General features: G+C 41.4%; 1 protein-coding gene across 1 annotated transcript in view; it reads right to left on the bottom strand.

Moving 5' to 3' along the window:
- LOC126260764 (kinesin-like protein KIF17) overlaps window positions 1–23,849 on the bottom strand; it is a 187,392-nt gene that overhangs the window by 3,954 nt on the left and 159,589 nt on the right. The window contains exon 7 of the mRNA XM_049958103.1: window positions 9,247–9,413. Coding sequence (XP_049814060.1) covers window positions 9,247–9,413 — 167 coding nt within the window. The remainder of the gene's footprint in view (window positions 1–9,246; window positions 9,414–23,849) is intronic.

Raw genomic sequence — 23,849 nt, 5'->3', positions numbered from 1 at the left:
AGCGCCATTCTGCTGTGTGAGCTAGCGGAAACTGCTGTTGCAGTGCTTTCTCTTAGATCACACAACGACGAACTTCGGGACAGCAATGGGGCCCTCCGCTTACGCATCGCCGCCGTGCAAGCCAAGCTCACAGACACGCGTAAGCGGACCGCCCAGCTGTCGCACACGGCCACGCCCCCAACCCCCGCACCACTTCCTCGCACCGGCAGCCGACGCCGCGTGACATTTCTACTGCCGGACGGAAGCTGTACCCGCGACGCTACCAGGTACCCCACCGAGCTCTTCGACAAGGACTACCAGTGGATCACCGCCACTGCTGCTGAACTGCCGGCCTTGGACACACACACGTGTGCATTACAGGTTAGTCACAGTGCAACGGGTGCTGGTCCAGCATCCCCATCGGTGTTCGCGATCAATAACGGTACTGTCCACAGAATAAATACCACAGAAGGCCCACCGGTACGTGCAAAGGCTAGGCGTTTAAATCCGGAAAAACTTAAACACGCTAAAGCTATTGTTCAGGAACTTTTAGATAATAAGACTATCCGCCCTTCTTCTAGTTGTTGGTCGTCACCCATTCATTTGGTGCCTAAGAAAGATGACACTTTCCGCCTCTGCGGTGACTATCGGGCGCTTAACGCCAGAACAATTTTAGATAATTATCCCGTCCCAAATATTCAAGACTTTGCTTCCCAGCTGCATGGGGCACAAATTTTCAGTGTAGTCGATTGTCATAAGGCGTACCACCAACTGCCAATGGCACCTGAGGACGTTGAAAAGACCGCTATCATCACCCCGTTCGGGTTGTTCGAGTATTTGTTTATGCCATTCGGCCTTAAAAATGCTGCACAGACGTGGCAACGGTTCATCGACTCGCTGGTTGGAAAACTGGACTTTGCATATGCGTACCTGGACGACTTGTTAATTTTTTCTTCCTCCCTCGAGGAACATGAACAACATTTAAATACAGTGCTCCAACTATTAAAAGCAAACGGTATCGCAGTGAACAATACTAAGTCACAACTCCGCCGCACCAGTGTCACTTTTCTGGGCCACAGAGTTTCTGGCGACGGCATCCGCCCCCTAACTGAACGGGTGGAGGCCATTAGTACGGTGCCTTTGCCCAAAGATTTTCAGGGCCTCCGCCGCTTCCTTGGAACGGTAAATTACTACCGCAAACATATTCCCCGCGCCGCCGACATACAAGCCCCACTGACGGATGCCCTCGCAGGAAAAAACACATCAGGGTCTCGGGCGGTCACGTGGACTCCAGATATGCGTTGCGCATTCGATAATCTAAAGTCAGCCTTACAGACAGCTGTTACGCTTGCTCACCCCATTCCTGATGCTCCCATCTCGCTTACTACAGACGCAAGTGATACAGCAGTGGGGGCAGTACTTCAGCAATCCGTGGGTTCTGTTGTACAGCCGCTCAGATTTTTCTCCCACAAACTGACCGCTTCCCAACGTAAATGGTCGACCTTCGACCAGGAACTGTTTGCTATTTACGCTGCTATCAAATATTTCCAAGACGATATCGAAGGTCACCATCTCGTGGTATTTACCGACCACGAGCCATTGGTTTACGCTTTCCGTAACCCAGGTAAGGACTCATCCCCGAGACGTTTTAGGCATATGGACCTTATATGTCAGTTTATGAATGACATACATTACGTCAGAGGCGCAGACAATGTCGTCGCTGATTTTCTGTCTCGGGTGTCGGTTTTATCTTCACAACTGGACCTCAGTGAGCTCCCTAAATTAGAGACAGAGGATACTGAACTCGCAGCATTGCGTTCCGATATCAAAACAGGACTCAAACTAGAGTTACGGACACTTCCTGGGTTTTCATCACCCATCTGGTGCGACATTTCAACAGGACGCATACGCCCGGTGATTCCTGCACCTCTCCGCCGGGACATATTTAATAGTATCCACGACTTGGCACACCCTGGCATTCGCGCCTCCGCACGTCTGGTATCTGAACGTTTTGTTTGGCCCGGGGTGATAAAACAGTGTCGCAGTTGGGCACGAGCATGTGTGGCTTGTCAGCGCGCAAAAGTAGGACGTCATGCACAGCCCCCCATGGGTACGTTCGATGTGGCAAAAAGAAGATTCCAGCACATACACATCGATATCGTCGGGCCCTTACCCCCCTCAGGCCCCTTCCGTTACATACTGTCCGCAATTGACAGGTTTACCCGCTGGGTAGAGGTAATTCCTCTCACTAATATCACAGCCGATGCAGTGGCCCGAGCCCTGCTGTTAATGTGGATCTCGCGCTTCGGCTGCCCAGTCTCTGTCACCACCGACCAGGGCCGCCAGTTCGAGTCTGCCCTCTTCCGACAGCTTTGTGAACTGTGTGGGGTGAAACGATTTAGGACTACAGCATACCACCCCCAGAGCAATGGGCTTGTGGAACGCTGGCACCGAACGCTTAAAGCTTCCCTGATGTGCCACGGAGGTGAGTGGGCCGATGCCTTACCATGGGTAATGTTAGGCGTTCGGGCCGCGTACAAAGAGGACCTTGGCACATCCCTGGCAGAGGTACTGTATGGAGAACCCCTCACACTCCCAGCAGAGTTAGTCGAGCCTTCACTTCCTCCAGATCAAATCTGCGACTCGACATTCGTCGGGCAGGTCAAAGAGCTAATTGCTAACATCCGCGTGCCGCCTCCTCGACCACACACGCCCCCTCCCGTATTTCTGCATAAGGACTTGGCGTCGTGCACTCATGTCATGGTGCGAGATGACACCATCCGACTGGCACTCAGACCTCCATATACGGGCCCGCACAGAGTCATATCACGGCGTACCAACACGTTCGAAGTGCTCATTAACAGCACGCCTCAAACGGTATCCGTCTGCCGCCTCAAACCTGCATGGACTCTGGGAGAACTGCCCGATACCCCACCCAGTCAGACCCCATCCCCTGCTGCACCCACCTCGCATGAGGCATCTACCGACAGTCCATGGATGAGCGACGCCCATTCCCACACGTGTGACGTTCCCCACTCCCAGTCGTGTGACAGTGCTACAGGTGCGTGTGACATTCCTATGCAGAGTGATGCGTGTGATGACTTACCCTCCTACAGGCAGCCCCTCGCCTCTCCCCTGTTAGGATTCAGTGATGTATCAGGGACCAGCCCCAGAGCGTGTGATGTCACCGATGACGACTCGTGTGGAGATTCTGTCAACCCGTATCAGGAAGTAGTAGTGAATGTCAACACTGATCTTATTTGCAGCTCTAATGTGTTTTTTGTTATACAGCCGGGTAATGTGTACATCTTCTACGAACAAGCCAGCTTCCCCAGGGACAACTTAACTCACATTCATGTCCTCCAGTCTGTCCCCTTGCCTGTTGGTACTGACCCATCAACGGTCAAAGTCCTACGTACCGCCACAGGCATTCAGATCCGCTATCCTGGCCCCTCACAACCCACCATCCCCTCCCCAGATCCCTCAACTGCTGTACGAGGATTCACCCGGTCAGGCAGGACCATCCGCCCCCCTCGCTGGCTCGAAGACTTCAATTACTAACATAATGTAATGTAAGGTATGGTTTCTGATTAAACACCCTCTCCCTCCCCCTGGGTGTTCCCTTTACATGTATGCCCCAATATTTATGTTTGTGCTCCACACTCTAGGGGGGGGGGGGGGGGGGGGGGGGCGGGCTAATGTGGCGACTATCGACCAAGTCGCGGTTAATATCTTTGTTTTTGGCAAGCTCTTTGCTTAGTCTGTGGTCGCGCGCGAAAGTGTACGGACTGTACCGAGAATTCAGAATGTAAACAACTGTATATGTGTGCTTACGAAAAATAAAAACAGTGTTTATTACATGTGGTGTAGCGTGCATCATTGAATTCGGCAACCCTAGTACGCTAAACCCATACGCTTATCTCGACAACATACTTACAAATGTCAGTAGAGAGTTACTGTCTTCAGATGTAGCTGTCTTCGATATCTCGGACCATGACTCAGTTTGGATAAAAATAGGTACAGATAGGTCTAATATGGGCTATAAGGAGTTTAAAGAGCCTAAAATAGTCATCATAAGACCAATAACACAAGAAAAATTGTCTAATTTCACGGTCTCACTCAGTAATTATGACTGCTCACATATGTTTAACAATAATGCCCAGGGCTCTGCCAGTACATTGTTCGACAGATTTTTTTCATTCTTTCATAAATATATTCGAGACTAACTGCCCTCAACACAAATGTAAAGTTAGCCCTAAAAGTAACAGTAATAGACATAGGGATAAGAATCCATGGTATACCGCTCAACTAGCCAATATGAAAGGAGGTGGTTGTTGTATAGAGATTCTTACAGACTTCAGAAAACTGATATGGCTAAACAAAGGTACTCAAGAGCACAAAAGGAATACAAGCATTGTGAAAACACAATTGCTGAACCATTAACTCACCTCTGTGACTGTTCTTTCCAGGCAGGTATCATCCCTGAAGCTCTGAAACTTTCTAAAGTAATTCCTGTCTTCAAAAAAGGTGATAATAAAGATATGAATAACTACAGGCCCATCTCAATCTCATCCTGCTTTTCTAAAGTTTTTGAAAAAATAATGTACAAAAAAGAATGTTGGACTTCATTGAAAAAAAAGATTTACTAAGTTAAGCTCAACATGGATTCAGAAGCAACAAATCTACTGAAACTGCAGTATATGATTGCATAAATACGCTTTTAGAACTGTTAGATAGAAAACAACCCATAACAGGCATATTTCTGGATCTGTCAAAGGCTTTTGACACTGTTGACCACAAAATATTACTGGAAAAATTAGAACACTACGGTATCAGAGGAATTGCAAACAACTGGATTGCTACATTCCTAACCAATCGGATGCAGTGAGTCAGCATGAAATATACTTATAGACAAAGCAACTCAATAACCGAAATACTGTCAAGTAATAAAACAGTAAAGCAAGTTGTTCCACAGGGCTCAGTATTGGGACCCCTACTTTTCCTCCTGTATATTAATGACTTGAGCCTGAATGTTGATGCACACAAAACAATAATATTTGCTGATGACACAACCGTACTCCTCAAAGGGGAGAATACAGAGGCTGTGCAAAAAGCTGTGAACTTGGCTACTGATCAACTCAGCAACTGGGCAAAAATCAACAGGTTAACTATAATCACCAAAATGGCAGCTTCCATGAACTTTCACACAACACAAAATGCAAATTCCTCTCAGCCATTTGTCACTATAAATAACTAGTCAATAGATGCCGACACTGTTTTCAAATTCCTAGGTCTGTGGTTCCAAGATAACCTGAAATGGAATACACATACAGGAAAGGTAAATGCCAGGATTTGTACTGGCTGTTATGCATTGAGTGTACTGAAAACATGTGCTAGCCTGAAAACATTAACCAGTGCGTACTACGCTTACATACAAGCCCACCTAAAATATGGTGTAATATTCTGGGGAAATTCTCCAACTGCTCTGATCACATTCTGAATCCAGAAGAGAGCAATGAGGATTATTACTGGGAGCATACCCAGAGACTCCTGCAAACCCATCTTCAGAAAGTTGGAAATCCTTACACTCCCTTGCCTCTACATTCTTGAGACTCTAAAATTTTTCATAAACCACATAGTGCCAACTGACCCCAGAGTCGTAAAAAATAATGAAATACATGAACACAACACCACGAAAAATGCAAACCTGCATGTTATACGTACAAACACTCAACTGTGTAAAAAGGGAGTTTTCCACATGGGCCTCCAACTGTTCAACAATCTTCCCACTAGTATTAAGTCCATCCAAGGCAACATAAAATTTAGCAAAGCCGTGAAGTCATATTTGTTGTGTCACTGTTTTTACTCTGTAAATGAATACTTAGAATGGTAATCTTGCTGTTTGTGCTAAATTGAAAACATTGAGCAATATAATACATTAGGATACTATAGGCCTACGTTAATATATGTCAACAATGTTAAATGATATTTTCCGACATCTGCAACACACTGTGTACCATCAGATCACATGGAATAAATAAATAAATGACGACAAGAAACAACATAACCTAGTCAGCATTGAGTCATCAAAAAATAAATGCAAAAAAGCATGGACTATAATAAATTCATTGGCCAAAAGCAAGCAGAAAGCTGAGGTAGAAATTTCAGCAGATGAATTTAATAACTACTGTATAAAATCTATTAACCAAAATAGGGAAAGCAATGAGAGGCAACAAGAACCTGTAGCTGATCTCAATAGATATCATAATGTAGACTACACTCTGAAAGATAAATTCCTTTTAACAGAGGTCACACCAGATAGTGTTTTAACTACTGTAAATAATTTTAGGCCCTCTGATAGTGAAGATATATATGGTATTTCTTGTAATATGTCAAAAAAGATAATTGGGCACGTAGTATATCCTCTTACTAAATGTATAAACAGCTGTCTAATTGAAAGAGTATTCCCAGATGTATTAAAATTATCCAGGGTAGTGCCCATTTACAAGAAAGGAGACAAAAATTACCCATCTAGCTATCGTCCAATATCTCTGACACCTACTTTATCTAAAGTTTTGGAATCCATCATCAACTCCCAGTTGTGTGATTATCTGACATGTAATAACATTATTACTGCGGTGCAATATGGCTTTAGGAAGGGCAAATCCACAGTCCATGCCATTGGCTCCCAGATTAAATAAGTGCTTAATGCTTATGAAGTAAAAACTTTTGCTCAGGCTACATTTTGTGGTCTTAGTAAAGCCTTCGATTGTGTGGAGCATATTTCACTCCTCAACAAACTAGTTTATTGCGGAATCACAAACAGTGAAGCTGACATTTTCGAATCTTTCCTCAGCAACCGTAAACAAATTGTTTGTATTGACAAACAGAGATCACAGCTAGCTAAAGTTAAGTGCGATGTGCCACAAGACTCAGTATTAGGACCTCTGCTATTTATCCTAATGACAAATGATTTACCATCTTACATAAATACTCACTCCATTCTCTATGCAGATGACACCACTTTTTCAATATCAGCTCAGACATGGATATGCTCCAAACTGTGGCAAATGACACTATATCACAAGCATCAGTCTGGTTTTGAGCTAATGGGTTCCTGTTTAATGAGAGTAAAACTCAAAAGATTGTATTTAGTTTAAGAGACTTCATGGATAGTGTTAAGTTCTTAGGTATTGTTATAGATAGTAAATTGACTTTGGAGCCACATATTAAATACATTAGTGCAAGGCTGTCTAGAGTGACGTATTTGTTAAGGAAAAAAAAAAAAAAAAAAACCATGTACCTGCGGCCTATGCAAGATCAGCCTACTTTGCTTTTTTTCAAAGCATTATATCTTATGGGCTTTTAATATGGGGCAACAGCTCATACCTTAAGAAGAAAGAAATTTGAATTATCACAAACAGTGATAAACTGGCCCACTGGAAACCACTGTTTATCAACTTAAAAATATTAACTGTTATAAACATGTATAATTACACTGCACTACTGCATATAAAGAGCAACCTATCAAAATACCAGCGTAGAAGATGTACACTCTCATGGAACCAGAAATAGTAGCCATTCTGACATACCTTACTACAGATTATCCAAGTCACTGAACAGCTATGAAGTGGTGGGTATGAAGATGTTTAACAAACTGCCAGTAGTATGGGTAGAAGCTCCATTTGATTTATTTAAAGGCAAATTATTCAGTTGGTTAGCTGCAAATCCTTGCTACTCACTTCAGGAATTTTATGACTGTAAAATATCATAGTGGTATCGGTTTGGAGAGTAGAGCATAATTTCTTCAACTGAGTAATTTATGATGCAATGTTTTCATATTATTTGATTTTAAATATTGTATTTTATGAGAAACCAATAGTGTCATATTGATCTTCAACCCCCTTATATATGCTGTATAACTTGTATATATGTAACTTGACTTTGTCAATTGCTGTAATAGCTAAACGACAATAAAATTTCATTCAATTCAATTCAATTCAATTCAAGGCTCATCCGAGCAAATGACTTTCTTCCATTGCACCATAGTCCAGTTTTAATCGGCTCCATCCATCCAGCACTTCCTCTTCCTGTCCTGTTACAGGCTTATTCTATTCTATCAGAGTCTGATCCAGCTGTGAAAGCAGCCACATCATATACCAGCTTTGCTGCAGTCATTCCAGTTTTTTATGCTGGTATGACTACCGACCATCTTTCAACCAGGATCAATGGCCACCATCAAACTGTGACCAAGAACAAAGTGGTTCACCCTGCAGGACAAAATGAAGCTGAACATGACATGCTTGATTTCAGTGACTGCTTCAAGAAATCTGGATCCTCCCCTCCACTGCCAGCTTTTCTGAATTATGCAAATGGTAGTTATGTTTACAACACATTCTCCATGCCTAAATTTATCCTGGTCTCAACCTACAATAACCTACTACCCCACACCCTCTACCAAGCAGTTTCCACCCCTTATCCTGTCACCTATTCCCAATTCACACACCCTTATCCTCCTAATACGCCACTCTCTGTCAATGCATCCACCAGCATTTACTGCTCTCTGCTCCTCTCCTTTTCCATCATCCACTATCCTTTCTTCCCCTCCCCACAGCCTTCTGACACTTCACCTGGCAGCCATGACCTGTTGCCTTGTAGTCCCAGCATGCTCTTCTCTCCTCCCATCTGTACCCTGCTACTATAAATCCCCTTTCCCTGCCCCACTCCAGATTGTTGCTTTTGTTCAATGGAACACTTGCACCCTGACCAGAGTGACCAGAGACAGCAGTTATGTATGCATGAAGTGTGCCTGCTTGTGTGAATGTGTGTGTTTTCTTTTTGAAAGTAGGCTTTGGCGAAATACTTAGTGGGTAACAGTCTTTCCATAGTGCCTGTCTGCAACTCAGCGTGTCATATTTATGATGAGTAACAACCTATCCTTTTCATAATTGTTGCTATTACCAGTAATTGTTTGCCACTTATTCCAAAGGTGACTGGACTTGCTCAGTGTGGAATAGTCTTTTCATAGTGCATGTCTGCAACTCAGCATGTCCTCATTATGATGAGTAGCAATCTATCCTTTTCATAATTGTTGCTACTAACAGTATTTGTTTGTTCTATTGTCCCAAAGGAGACAGGACAACTGAAGACAGTAATTAATGTATCCATCCATACTGTAACATGTAGACTTCTTTATGTTATTTTATGTTAAACAATTAACTTACAAGAATGAGCATATTTTTAGAATTACAGAGGTTCATTGCATACCTTAGTATTGTATCTCTTTGATTCCAAATTGTTTCTTAAATTTTGCATCTCTATTTCCAGCTTGCACTTAGAGACATGTTCAACTTCCCAGTCTTGTCTCATCTTATTTAGCTTTTGTTCATACTCAACACGCAACTTTTCTTTCTCTTCTTCAATTTGTTCATCTGCTTCAAAATCAAAATAATTTATAATTTGATAATTGACTTTATAAGGTACAAAAATCAAAATACAGGAGTCCAAAACTAAATTCACACTATGAGTGTTAACATCTGGGAACAAAATGAGTAGTTATTTGCATCCTTATATTATAGTGGGTGAACGAAATGACATTCTTCAGGAACTAAATAATAGTGATGTTACTAAAATTATGGCTATGAATTATTTCGTGTCATGCTTGCATACAAGACCTTCTACACTTTCTTCTAGCACATTAAGAGTAGCAGGAATAAGTCGCATAAGTTAGTCCTTCAACACTCACTATATGTAGTAGAGCATGAAAGATTTCAGGATCTGAGATCAACAGCACTTTCTTGACCTACATATAATCCAGTGAAAAGTTTGTTCAAATGTGTCCCAGTATGTGCATTAGAAAATACAAGGCTATATATGAAAGAAAATCGATATTCTGCCCACCTCTCCTTTTGAAATTAGGAAAATAATATACTCAGTTAAATGTGAAAACTCATATGGAATTGATGGTATTTCCATCAGACAACGAAAAGCTTTTTCACAGTGGATAAATAGGACTCTAAGCCACAAATGTAGTAGCTCACTGAGACAGGGCACTTCTGCTCATAGACTGAAATATGCTATTTTTAAATCATTGCATAAAAATTTGGGCAGGCGTGATGCCAACAACTACTGCTCAGTCTCACTTCTGATAGCTTTATCCAAAATTCTTGAAAAAGTAATGTATTCAAAAGTAGCTTCACATATTTGTAAAAATGAAGTACTAACAAAATATCAGTTTGGTTTTGAGAAAGATGTTTCAACATAAAATGTAGTATATTTTTCACTAATCAAATATTAAATGCTCTGAACAACTGAACATCACCTACAGGGATTTTTTTTTGTGATCTCTCAAAGGCTTTTGATTGAGTAAATCATGGAATCTGCTAGATAAGTATGATGGAACAGTGCACAAATGGTTTACTTCATATTTAACTGGAAGAGTGCAGAGCTTTCAAATAAACAGTTCACATAATGCACAAAAAATTAGCAGGTTCCTCAAACTGGGGAAGTGTCAAGAATGAGGTCCCACAGGATTCAGTCTTAGGTCACTTATTGTTCTTATATATATATTATTGTATTGTATTGATGCAGGCAATCATAGTATTGTACAGTTGTACATATGATATTGGACAGGTCAAGAGAGCATATTTACAAGTAATTTTTACAAATTGATTTTTACATTATTTTGTAGTGAGGAAATTATCTATCTTAAACAAAACAGTCAATACAGATCATAGCATGACTTGCCACACTATCTCCATGAAGATGCAAAGCCAGTTATTTTTGGTGATGATACAAGTGTAGTAGTCACATCCAACAAACAAGAATTAGCTGAGGAAACTGCAAATAATTCAATAATTATTAAGTGGTTTTCTGCCAATTAACCCAATTAAAATTTGACATACAGATCTAACAGTAAATGGCATAACATCATTAATAACTGTAGAGTTTGAACAGAAGTCTCTAGTTAAGGCAGAATATTTAAAATTTTTGGTTACATGCATTGATAAGAAATTGCATTGGAGAAATACATTGATGATCTGCTGAAACATTTGAGTTCAGCTACTTATGCTATTAGGGTTATTGCAAATTTTGGAAATAAACATAGCAATAAATTAGCTTACTATGGTCATTTTCATTCACTGGCATAATATTTTGGGTGATTCATCTTTATGGAAAAAGTACTCATTGCACAAATGTGTTTAATCAGAATAATAGCTGGAGCCCATTCAAGATGATCTCTCTCTCTCTCTCTCTCTCTCTCTCTCTCTCTCTCTCTCTCTCTCTCTCTTCACTTACGAAATTTGTTATTAATAACACATCCCATTCAACAGCAATGTACATAGCTACAACACTAGGAGAAAGTCTGATCTGGTATGCATTATTCTCATTTAAACCTAACATTGGCACAGAAAGAGGTGAATTATGCTGCCACTAAAGTCTTTACCAAATAGCATCAAAATTCTGATAGATAGCCAATCAGCATTTAAAGCAAATTAAAAGAATTTCTGAGTGACAACTTTTTCTACTCAATAGATGAATTTTTACATATAAATTACTAATTTAACAATTATTAAAACATACTGAATTATGTATGTAAAGAAACCTTTAATAAAACTGACAGATCGTGTATCGTTACAAAGTGTTGTATTGTATTGTATTGTATTGTATTTTTATTGATCCAGGCAATCATAGTATTGTACAGCTGTACATATGATATTGGACAGGTCAAGAGAGCTATTTACAAGTAATTTTTACAAATTGATTTTTACATTATTTTGTAGCAAGGAAATTATCTATCTTAAACAAAACAGTTAATTCAAATCATAGAATTGTAAGGTTGTACATACGATATTGGACAGGTCAAGAGAACATATTTGCAAGTAATTTTTAATAAATTAATTTTACATTATTTTGTAATGAGGAAGTTAGCTATCTTTAACAAAACAGTAAATACAAATGTTGTATGGTAAAATACAAACAGTTAATACAAATGTAATAGTAAAGTAGTCCAGTGTATTTCATGGAGATGCACAGTATATAATAATCCAGTATATTTCATAGACATGCACAGTATATAATTTTCAGACCTAATTGAACATTTATCATAAAATTGTTTACAATTTTAACCCCTTTCAAAAAAATGATCAACTGCATAAAAGCAATGGTCCAAGAGATATTTTTTTAACTTATGTGTGAAGGCTCTTGGGTTCTTTGTTGCTTTGATTTCATTTGGTAAATTATTATACATTTGTATCCCAACATTTAAAACACTTTTTTGGTAGCAGGTAGTTCTAGACTGAACCATATGTAGGTCAGATTGCTGCCTTGTTGCATAGTTATGAATATCTCCATTGAATTTTAGTGTGCAGTCATTGTTTAACAGGTATGACTTGACAAATGAGATGATATTATAAATGTAAGCAGAGGGCAGTGTCATAATGCCATTTGTTTTGAAATGTTGTCTGCATGATTCGTTATGTCTTAGATTGCGTATTATGCATATTGCCTTTTTTTGCATTTTGAAAATATATCTACCTCCAGGTGAGTTCTCCCGAAATATGATTCCATACTGTAATGTAGAATGGAAGTAAGCATAATATACATGTATGAGAACAGATTTTGTGACTGATTTTTTGAGTATCCTTAAAATGTAACACAGTTGATAGCTTTTTTGAGATATAATTTGTGTGAGTCTCCCACTTAAGATTTTCTTCAAGCCATATTCCAAGAAACTTGACAGAGTCCACACACATAAGCTCTTGGTTATTCAGAATCACATCAGGCATTTCTCGTTTTTGGGAAGAGAGTCTGAAGTTGATGTACGTTGTTTTCTGTATATTTATAATCAGTTTGTTTTCGTTGAACCATTTGCTGAGTGACAACATAAGCAGTTTAATTTTTTTGGTTGTGGTCCTCTGTATCAGTACCTGTTATTAGTATACTCGTGTCATCGGCAAATGGTGTGGTATTCGTGATTTATGAAACAAATATTAATCTAATCTAATCTTGAAGACACTGTTATCACAAAATTATCAACAAGATGAGTCCCAATTGTAAGTCTAGGATTCTCAATTAAACAGTGAAGCTTTTGTCAATTGCAAAAAGCTACACAGGCTCACAAAAGAAATCTACATGCTAGTGACAATCATACGTATTACAGGTCATCAAGGAGAACTTGGATCATTAATTGTCATTAGCAGCCACAACTCATCCAAACAGTATGTGTATAGGGACAGCTGAACTGGTCCAGGAATGTCAGCTTAATACCACTAATGAAAAATCATATTCTGCTGTCACTACAAACCGTCAATAGGATCTCACCTGACTGAGGAACAACATGGTGAGTGCTAGCTGTTCTCTGCCAATTTTTTGATGCTTTCAAACAGAGAGGACTAAGGAGCTCCTGATAAAGACACCATATAAACTCTGGGGATCATCCATCTATTAGCCAATGTTCATATTGCATACTGCTGTCTGAATGATGGATAACCTTGGAGGAAGTCAAGAAAATGCTGCAGTATATCAGTGAACCGTTAAAAATTCCTTGATCCTCTACTGTTATTCTTGTGAAGAAGGAACTGTGGCATATCACTCTTCTGTGCTGACAACTGTTGACTGAGAATGAAATCACAGAAAAAGATTTCTCCCATTGCCAGGCATTGATGACACGCTAGACTGCTGGAAATGAGCACAGTATTTCTCAACTACGTACATACAGACAGGTTGCAGGGAAATCAACACTGACAAGGCTGACCACCAGGAAAAGGCTGCCTTCAAGCTCATTAAGGCCTCCAAGAGTTCAAAGTTGTGCTTTTTGACTATGTAACACTCCAGCTACGTCTGAGCTTATGTGTTCAAGTAAGTTCACACTGCAGGCACTTCCTGGATCTGAAATGTGCCTCTTTGCTGCCTAAGAAATAAAAATTTTGGAGTTTCTATTGAATGGCAATGGAGTCTGTCCAAATCCAAAGAAAATAAAAGCCTTCACAGATTTTCTGACTCTTTGGCACATTCATATTGTGACAGGTTTTCTTAGAATGTGCTAGTATAGGACTTCTGTGCAAAAGCAAGTACCTTGCAGGAACTACTGTAGGGAGACAATAAGTTTTCGTGGAAGGGGACAAGAAAGATTTTTCCTTGTCCTTAAAGAGAATCTAACATCTTCCGCTGTCATAGCATTGTACTATGAGGATGCTGAGACAGAAATTCACACTGACACTAGCGGTTATGGGATAGATGACGTTCTAGTGCAAATCAAGACAGGTATTCAATATGTTATAGCTTAAGCTTCCAGAGTATTATCCAAGTCTGGTATGAACTACTCTACAATCAACCCTATTTATTTGGCAAACAATTCACTGCTTTGATGGACTATAATTCTCTATGCTGGCTCATAAACCTGAAGGATCTGTAGGCTCAACTGGCAAGATGGATACTGAGGCTTCAGGAGTATGATATCACGGTTGTATACAAAAATGGATGCAGACACACAAAATGCTTTTCAAGAAATCTTGTCATTTAACTCAGCAGTGTGGACAATACCTCAGTCATCACAGCATTAAATGGTGCTGCTGCTGAACAGAGGGAAGATCCAGTGTTGTTGAAAACCATAGAAACCTTGAAAATGAGAAACTGAAGAAAGCATAATATATCAATTAAGAACTGGAACACTGTATAAGACAAACTGATGGGGTGGAAATGATTGCCTGGCATCCGAGCTCATCTGCAGCTAGCTATCCTGAAGTTTTTCCATTACACTCCAACATCTGGTCAGATGAGATTTGTGTAGAATCTGGACAGAACCAGGCTCACTATCCAGGTCTCCACCATTTCATTATACACTATGTGAACCACTGCAAGAAATGTCAACAATGGAAGGAATTGCCACAGTTACCTCTGGGACATCTGGTACCAAGTCCACCTGCAGTATTACCATTCCACTGAATTGAAATCACCTTCTTTGGGAGGTTCCCAGTTTTGACAAACAGAAATTGATGGGCAAATAGTCTGCATTGATTACCTCATCCACTATGTTGTCAGCAAAGTCGTGCTGACTGCCAAAGCTCTGGATATTGCAATTGTAGATCACATAATTTTGAAGCACAGATTGCCCAGAGTGACAACCTCTGATCATGGAAAGCTTTCCATCCAAGAAGAGCCCTTCTTCTTCTTCTACTTAAAAGTTTCTGTTAGTATATGTCATTCAGATAGCCTGTTACAATTTTTTCTCCACAGTCTACCATTCACTGTTTCCTCCCATTGTAGACCTCTTTGATTCACATCATCCTTCGCTTGGTCTCTTTATTTTGTTCATGGTCTTTCAATTGACCTTCCTCCAGATTCTGTCCAAGGCAGTGCTCTTCTTGGTAATCTTTTTTTTCCTGCTGGTTTAACATATTCAAAACATTTTAGCTGATTTCTCTCTATAGTTTCAATTATGGGACTGATCTGAAGTGTTTCATATTGTTTCATTTCTTATCATGTCCCTTTTGATCTTATCGAGGATTACCCACAATGCACAATCTGTCACTTTTATTCCACTCATATATTTCCCTGTCCAGGTCCAACATTCTGATCTATAAGTCAATGCTGGTAGATAATATGATTTGTGTGTATCATAACCTTTGCTCTGACTGGTATTCTCTAATTCCTAATTATGTCTTATATACAATAATAGAATTCTGAGTAATTTTCTTTCCTTTCTTAAATTTCTTCCTTAATGTTTCCTTTCCTAGTTAGATTACTTGCTGGATATTTAAAGGCATCTACTTCTTTAATACTTTTTCCAATACATCTTAACTCCATTTTTTTCGTTTTCCCCACTGATTTTCAGTACCTCGCTGTTTATTAAGCTTATTTTTATGTCTGCTTCATCAATTACCCTCTGCCAGGTATTTAGGTATTCTTCCAGTTTCTGCTCATTGTCTTCTCATATCATAACAGCATTTACATATGCTTTGATTTTCGTGTAATCTACAGTTGACCCTTGGTGAACTTTCCTTGTTGTGTCCATGACTATACTAAAAGAGCACTGTTGTGATCACACTTTCTTGTCAAACACATTTATCTTGTTCTAGGCCTTCCTGAATTATTTCCATTTGTTATAACATAATTCAGGCATCTGTTATACATGTTCCTGACTCTGAGTTGCACTCATTTTTGACAGTTCAAGCCTGTTCAGATCAGTTCCAGTCTATTCAGAGCTTGCTGTATCTCTTCACTTCATACAGTGTCATAAGCCTTTTTTATACCTATGAATGTAACTAGGATGTCTTTCCTGAATTCCCATTTCTCTTCTACTATCTGTCTAGCTGTAAATATGGCACCTATACCTAATCCGTCAGGCCAAAATCCTTGTAGTTCTAGTCTTAACTGTGGTTCTTTCTTGTTCCTGACTTTCTGCAAAAAGTAACAATGTAGGAAAAGACAGATTGCTACTTACCGTAAAGAAGACACATCAAGTTACAGACAGGCACAATTAAAAGACACTTACATTGTGTCTGTCTACAGTTTGATGTGTCTTCTTTACAGTGAGTAGCAATCTGTCTTTGCCTACATTGTTGATATTCTTATCTGGAGTTTCCTTGTTTGATTTCTGTAAAATTATATTTTTGTAAACATTCATGCAATGGCACTAGTAGCTGCAATAGGATTAAAGGATTCATCCAAAAGCTAAAGAAAATTTCATTCTTTTTTTGTGTGCCTTCCAATGACTCAGTGTTTCTAGTAGCTGCGGAGTTACCACATATATTTATTATGTCAGAACATGGGCTGAAAGAAAATGAAATTAATGTTTACAACATACATGAATATAAAAAAGTTGCAAATGTATGCAGATCTGATCACAAATGTGGAGGGGTGGCAGTCTATGTACACAGTAAAATAGAGGGTACTATTCCATGGTCAGTAGACAACTGAACAGAAATGATATTTGAAGCTGCAGCAATACAGACAACATATTATGAGGAGAAATGTGTGATAATAGGTATCTACAGATCAGATAAATGGATTTCTAAAAGAGTTAGAAGTGCTGTTGGATAAGGCTAGCAGGGAATTCTCCTATATTATTGTTGCTGGTGACCTAAATATTAACACACTAAAAGACAACTGTTATACAAGGAGTTTTCAAGATCTGATTGAAACTTATGGACTTCATTTAGCAGTAGACAGTCCCACGAGATACTGTAAAAATACAGAAACATTAATAGATCACATGATCACTAATGTACAACAGAGCAGGCAGACAGTACAGCTCATAAACACAACCATTGCAGACCACTATGGGGTAGTAGTTGAATTAGTAGGCAACATAGGGAAGCCAGAAAAATATTTAAAGAGTTTAGACAAACAAAGTAAACAAACATAGATAGGCTACAAAGGCTATTGGAAAGTGAAGACTCTAGTGAAGTATACTTAACAGAAAATGTAGATAAAGGATGCAGACCACTATGGGGTAGTAGTTGAATTAGTAGGCAACATAGGGAAGCCAGAAAAATATTTAAAGAGTTTAGACAAACAAAGTAAACAAACATAGATAGGCTACAAAGGCTATTGGAAAGTGAAGACTCTAGTGAAGTATACTTAACAGAAAATGTAGATAAAGGATGGGAATCATTCTGCAAAACAGTAGGCCATTACATAGATGTGGCATGTCCATTAATACATAGAGAAATAAATAAGAAGAAAAATAAAAATTTGGTCACAGTAGAGGTAAAAATGGAGAGGGGAGAGGTGAAAAGCATGTATGAAAAATGTCACTTAAGGCCAACCCAAGAAAACAGGGATGCATATAGGGAAAAGAAGAAAACATACAACAAACTTATAAAAGACACTAAATTGACATATTATGAAATATTGAAAAGACCATATGGTCTCTCATGAATGAAAATGTGAGACAAAATACTTATTTCTGACCCCAACTAATGAATCAGAAATTGTAAAAGTAACACAAGCCTAAAAACAAAAAACACTGAGGGACTTGATGGTATATCCACTAAACTAATTAAATGCTGCTCACAGTGGGTAGTAAAGGCATTAACCTGTCTGATAAGCTTATCTATAGAAAAAGGAATATTTCCAATGTGCTTGAAAAAGAGTAAAGTAATCTCTATACATAAAGGAGGCTGCAAAAAAGACCCAGGAAACTACAGACCTATAACCATTACATCTGCACTCTCTAAAATAATAGAAACCATAATAAAAGGACAGGTATACACTCGCACACACGCACATATCCGTATATGTGTGGATGGATATGTGTGTGTGTGCGAGTGTATACCCGTCCTTTTTTCCCCCTAAGGTAAGTCTTTCCGCTCCCGGAATTGGAATGACTCCTTACCCTCTCCCTTAAAACCCACATCCTTTCGTCTTTCCCTCTCCTTCCCTCTTTCCTGATGAGGCAACGGTTTGTTGCGAAAGCTTGAATTTTGTGTGTATGTTTGTGTTTGTTTGTGTGTCTATCGATGTGCCAGCGCTTTCGTTTGGTAAGTCACATCATCTTTTTATATATATATATATATATATATATATATATATATATATATATATATATATATATATATATATATATATATATATATAGACACACACTCTCCTGGAAATGGAAAAAAGAACACATTGACACCGGTGTGTCAGACCCACCATACTTGCTCCGGACACTGCGAGAGGGCTGTACAAGCAATGATCACACGCACGGCACAGCGGACACACCAGGAACCGCGGTGTTGGCCGTCGAATGGCGTTAGCTGCGCAGCATTTGTGCACCGCCGCCGTCAGTGTCAGCCAGTTTGCCGTGGCATACGGAGCTCCATCGCAGTCTTTAACACTGGTAGCATGCCGCAACAGCGTGGACGTGAACCATATGTGCAGTTGACGGACTTTGAGCGAGGGCATATAGTGGGCATGCGGGAGGCCGGGTGGACGTACCGCCGAATTGCTCAACACGTGGGGCGTGAGGTCTCCACAGTACATCGATGTTGTCGCCAGTGGTCGGCGGAAGGTGCACGTGCCCGTCGACCTGGGACCGGACCGCAGCGACGCACGGATGCACGCCAAGACCGTAGGATCCTACGCAGTGCCATAGGGGACCGCACCGCCACTTCCCAGCAAATTAGGGACACTGTTGCTCCTGGGGTATCGGCGAGGACCATTCGCAACTGTCTCCATGAAGCTGGGCTACGGTCCCGCACACCGTTAGGCTGTCTTCCGCTCACGCCCCAACATCTTGCAGCCCGCCTCCAGTGGTGTCGCGACAGGCGTGAATGGAGGGACGAATGGAGACGTGTCGTCTTCAGCGATGAGAGTCGCTTCTGCCTTGGTGCCAATGATGGTCGTATGCGTGTTTGGCGCCGTGCAGGTGAGCGCCACAATCAGGACTGCATACGACCGAGGCACACAGGGCCAACACCCGGCATCATGGTGTGGGGAGCGATCTCCTACACTGGCCGTACACCACTGGTGATCGTCGAGGGGACACTGAATAGTGCACGGTACATCCAAACCGTCATCGAACCCATCGTTCTACCATTCCTAGACCGGCAAGGGAACTTGCTGTTCCAACAGGACAATGCACGTCCGCATGTATCCCGTGCCACCCAACGTGCTCTAGAAGGTGTAACTCAACTACCCTGGCCAGCAAGATCTCCAGATCTGTCCCCCATTGAGCATGTTTGGGACTGGATGAAGCGTCGTCTCACGCGGTCTGCACGTCCAGTATGAACGCTGGTCCAACTGAGGCGCCAGGTGGAAATGGCATGGCAAGCCGTTCCACAGGACTACATCCAGCATCTCTACGATCGTCTCCATGGGAGAATAGCAGCCTGCGTTGCTGCGAAAGATGGATATACACTGTACTAGTGCCGACATTGTGCATGCTCTGTTGCCTGTGTCTATGTGCCTCTGGTTCTGTCAGTGTGATCATGTGATGTATCTGACCCCAGGAATGTGTCAATAAAGTTTCCCCTTCCTGGGACAATGAATTCACGGTGTTCTTATTTCAATATATATACACACACATCTAAAAACAATGATGATGTGACTTACCAAATGAAAGTGCTGGCAGGTCGACAGACACACAAACATACACACAAAATTCAAGCTTTCGCAACAAACTGTTGCCTCATCAGGAAAGAGGGAAGGAGAGGGAAAGACGAAAGGATGTGAGTTTTAAGGGAGAAGGTAAGGAGTCATTCCAATCCTGGGAGCGGAAAGACTTACCTTAGGGGAAAAAAAGGACGGGTATACACTCGCACACACACACACATATCCATCCACACATATACAGACACAAGCAGACATATTTAAAGACAAAGAATTTGGGCAGAGATGTCAGTCGAGGCAGAAGTGTAGAGGCAAAGATGTTGTTGAATGACAGGTGAGGTATGAGTGGCGGCAACTTGAAATTAGCGGAGATTGAGGCCTGGTGGATAACGAGAAGAGAGGATATATTGAAGAGCAAGTTCCCATCTCCGGAGCTCGGATAGGTTGGCGTTAGTGGGAAGTATCCAGATAACCCGGACGGTGTAACACTGCGCCAAGATGTGCTGGCCGTGCACCAAGGCATGTTTAGCCACAGGGTGATCCTCATTACCAACAAACACTGTCTGCCTGTGTCCATTCATGCGAATGGACAGTTTGTTGCTGGTCATTCCCACATAGAATGCATCACAGTGTAGGCAGGTCAGTTGGTAGATCACGTGGGTGCTTTCACACATGGCTCTGCCTTTGATCGTGTACATCTTCCGGGTTACAGGACTGGAGTAGGTGGTGGTGGGAGGGTGCATGGGACAGGTTTTACACCGGGGGCGGTTACAAGGGTAGGAGCCAGAGGGTAGGGAAGGTGGTTTGGGGATTTCATAGGGATGAACTAAGAGGTTACGAAGGTTAGGTGGACGGCGGAAAGACACTCTTGGTGGAGTGGATCACTTAGGGGAAGCCTTCTTGGTTACCCAGGCCTGCCAACCCAAAGTTTGGTACAGATTTATTGATGACATCTTCATGATCTGGACTCACAGTGAAGAAGAACTCCAGAATTTCCTCTCCAACCTCAACTCCTTTGGTTCCATCAGATTCACCTGGTCCTACTCCAAATCCCATGCCACTTTCCTTGATGTTGACCTCCACCTGTCCAATGGCCAGCTTCACACGTCCGTCCACATCAAACCCACCAACAAGCAACAGTACCTCCATTATGACAGCTGCCACCCATTCCACATCAAACGGTCCCTTCCCTACAGCCTAGGTCTTCGTGGCAAACAAATCTGCTCCAGTCCGGAATCCCTGAACCATTACACCAACAACCTGAAAACAGCTTTCGCATCCCGCAACTACCCTCCCGACCTGGTACAGAAGCAAATTACCAGAGCCACTTCCTCATCCTCTCAAACCCAGAACCTTCCACAGAAGAACCACAAAAGTGCCCCACTTGTGACAGGATACTTTCCGGGACTGATTCAGATTCTGAATGTTGCTCTCCAGCAGGGATACGACTTCCTCAAATCCTGCCCTGAAATGAGATCCATCCTCATGAAATCCTCCCCACTCCACCAAGAGTGTCTTTCCGCCGTCCACCTAACCTTCGTAACCTCTTAGTTCATCCCTATGAAATCCCCAAACCACCTTCCCTACCCTCTGGCTCCTACCCTTGTAACCGCCCCCGGTGTAAAACCTGTCCCATGCACCCTCCCACCACCACCTACTCCAGTCCTGTAACCCGGAAGGTGCACACGATCAAAGGCAGAGCCACGTGTGAAAGCACCCACGTGATCTACCAACTGACCTGCCTACACTGTGATGCATTCTCTGTGGGAATGACCAGCAACAAACTGTCCATTCGCATGAATGGACACAGGCAGACAGTGTTTGTTGGTAATGAGGATCACCCTGTGGCTAAACATGCCTTGGTGCACGGCCAGCGCATCTTGGCGCAGTGTTACACCGTCCGGGTTATCTGGATACTTCCCACTAACGCCAACCTATCCAAGCTCCGGAGATGGGAACTTGCTCTTCAATATATCCTCTCTTCTTGTTATCCACCAGGCCTCAATCTCCGCTAATTTCAAGTTGCCGCCACTCATACCTCACCTGTCATTCAACAACATCTTTGCCTCTGCACTTCTGCCTCGACTGACATCTCTGCCCAAATTCTTTGTCTTTAAATATGTCTGCTTGTGAGATGTCTGCTTGTGTCTGTATATGTGTGTATGGATATGTGTGTGTGAGTGCGAGTGTATACCGATCCTTTTTTCCCCCTAAGGTAAGTCTTTCCGCTCCCGGGATTGGAATGACTCCTTACCTTCTCCCTTAAAACCCACATCCTTTCGTCTTTCCCTCTCCTTCCCTCTTTCCTGATGAGGCAACAGTTTGTTGCGAAAGCTTGAATTTTGTGTGTATGTTTGTGTTCGTTTGTGTGTCTCTCGACCTGCCAGCACTTTCATTTGGTAAGTCACATCATCTTTGTTTTTAGATATATTTTTTCTACGTGGAATATTTCCCTCTATATATATATATATATATATATATATATATAGATGTCTGCTTGTGTCTGTATATGTGTGGATGGATATGTGTGTGTGTGCGAGTGTATACCCGTACTTTTTTCCCCCTAAGGTAAGTCTTTCCGCTCCCGGGATTGGAATGACTCCTTACCCTCTCCCTTAAAACCCAAATCCTTTCGTCTTTCCCTCGCCTTCCCTCTTTCCTGACGAGGCAACCGTTGGTTGCGAAAGCTTGAATTTTGTGTGTATGTTTGTGTTTGTTTGTGTGTCTGTCGACCTGCCAGCACTTTCATTTGGTAAGTCACACACACACACACACACACACACACACATATATATATATATATATATATATATATATATATATATATATATATATATATATATATATAAGATGATGTGACTTACCAAATGAAAGTGCTGGCAGGTCGACAGACACACAAACAAACACAAACATACACACAAAATTCAAGCTTTCGCAACAAACTGTTGCCTCATCAGGAAAGAGGGAAGGAGAGGGAAAGACGAAAGGATGTGTGTCTGTCGACCTGCCAGCACTTTCATTTGGTAAGTCACATCATCTTTGTTTTTAGATATATTTTTCCTACGTGGAATGTTTCCCTCTATTATAACTATATATATATATAGAGATGATGTGACTTACCAAACGAAAGCGCTGGCACGTCGATACACACACAAACAAACACAAACATACACACAAAATTCAAGCTTTCGCAACAAACTGTTGCCTCATCAGGAAAGAGGGAAGGAGAGGGAAAGACGAAAGGATGTGTGTCTGTCGACCTGCCAGCACTTTCATTTGGTAAGTCACATCATCTTTGTTTTTAGATATATTTTTCCTACGTGGAATGTTTCCCTCTATTATAACTATATATATATATAGAGATGATGTGACTTACCAAACGAAAGCGCTGGCACGTCGATACACACACAAACAAACACAAACATACACACAAAATTCAAGCTTTCGCAACAAACTGTTGCCTCATCAGGAAAGAGGGAAGGAGAGGGAAAGACGAAAGGATGTGGGATTTAAGGGAGAGGGTAAGGAGTCATTCCAATCCCGGGAGCGGAAAGACTTACCTTAGGAGGTAAAAGGACGGGTATACACTCGCACACACACACATATCCATCCACACATATACAGACACAAGCAGACATATTGGGCGAGTGTATACCCGTCCTTTTTCCCCCTAAGGTAAGTCTTTCCGCTCCCGGGATTGGAATGACTCCTTACCCTCTCCCTTAAAACCCACATCCTTTCGTCTTTCCCTCTCCTTCCCTCTTTCCTGATGAGGCAACAGTTTGTTGCGAAAGCTTGAATTTTGTGTGTATGTTTGTGTTTGTTTGTGT

This window comes from Schistocerca nitens, chromosome 5 (assembly GCF_023898315.1).
Source record: "Schistocerca nitens isolate TAMUIC-IGC-003100 chromosome 5, iqSchNite1.1, whole genome shotgun sequence".
Taxonomy (NCBI): domain Eukaryota; kingdom Metazoa; phylum Arthropoda; class Insecta; order Orthoptera; family Acrididae; genus Schistocerca; species Schistocerca nitens.
The sequence above is the reverse complement of the archived record's forward strand: the minus strand, read 5'-3'. Positions and strand labels throughout refer to the sequence as shown.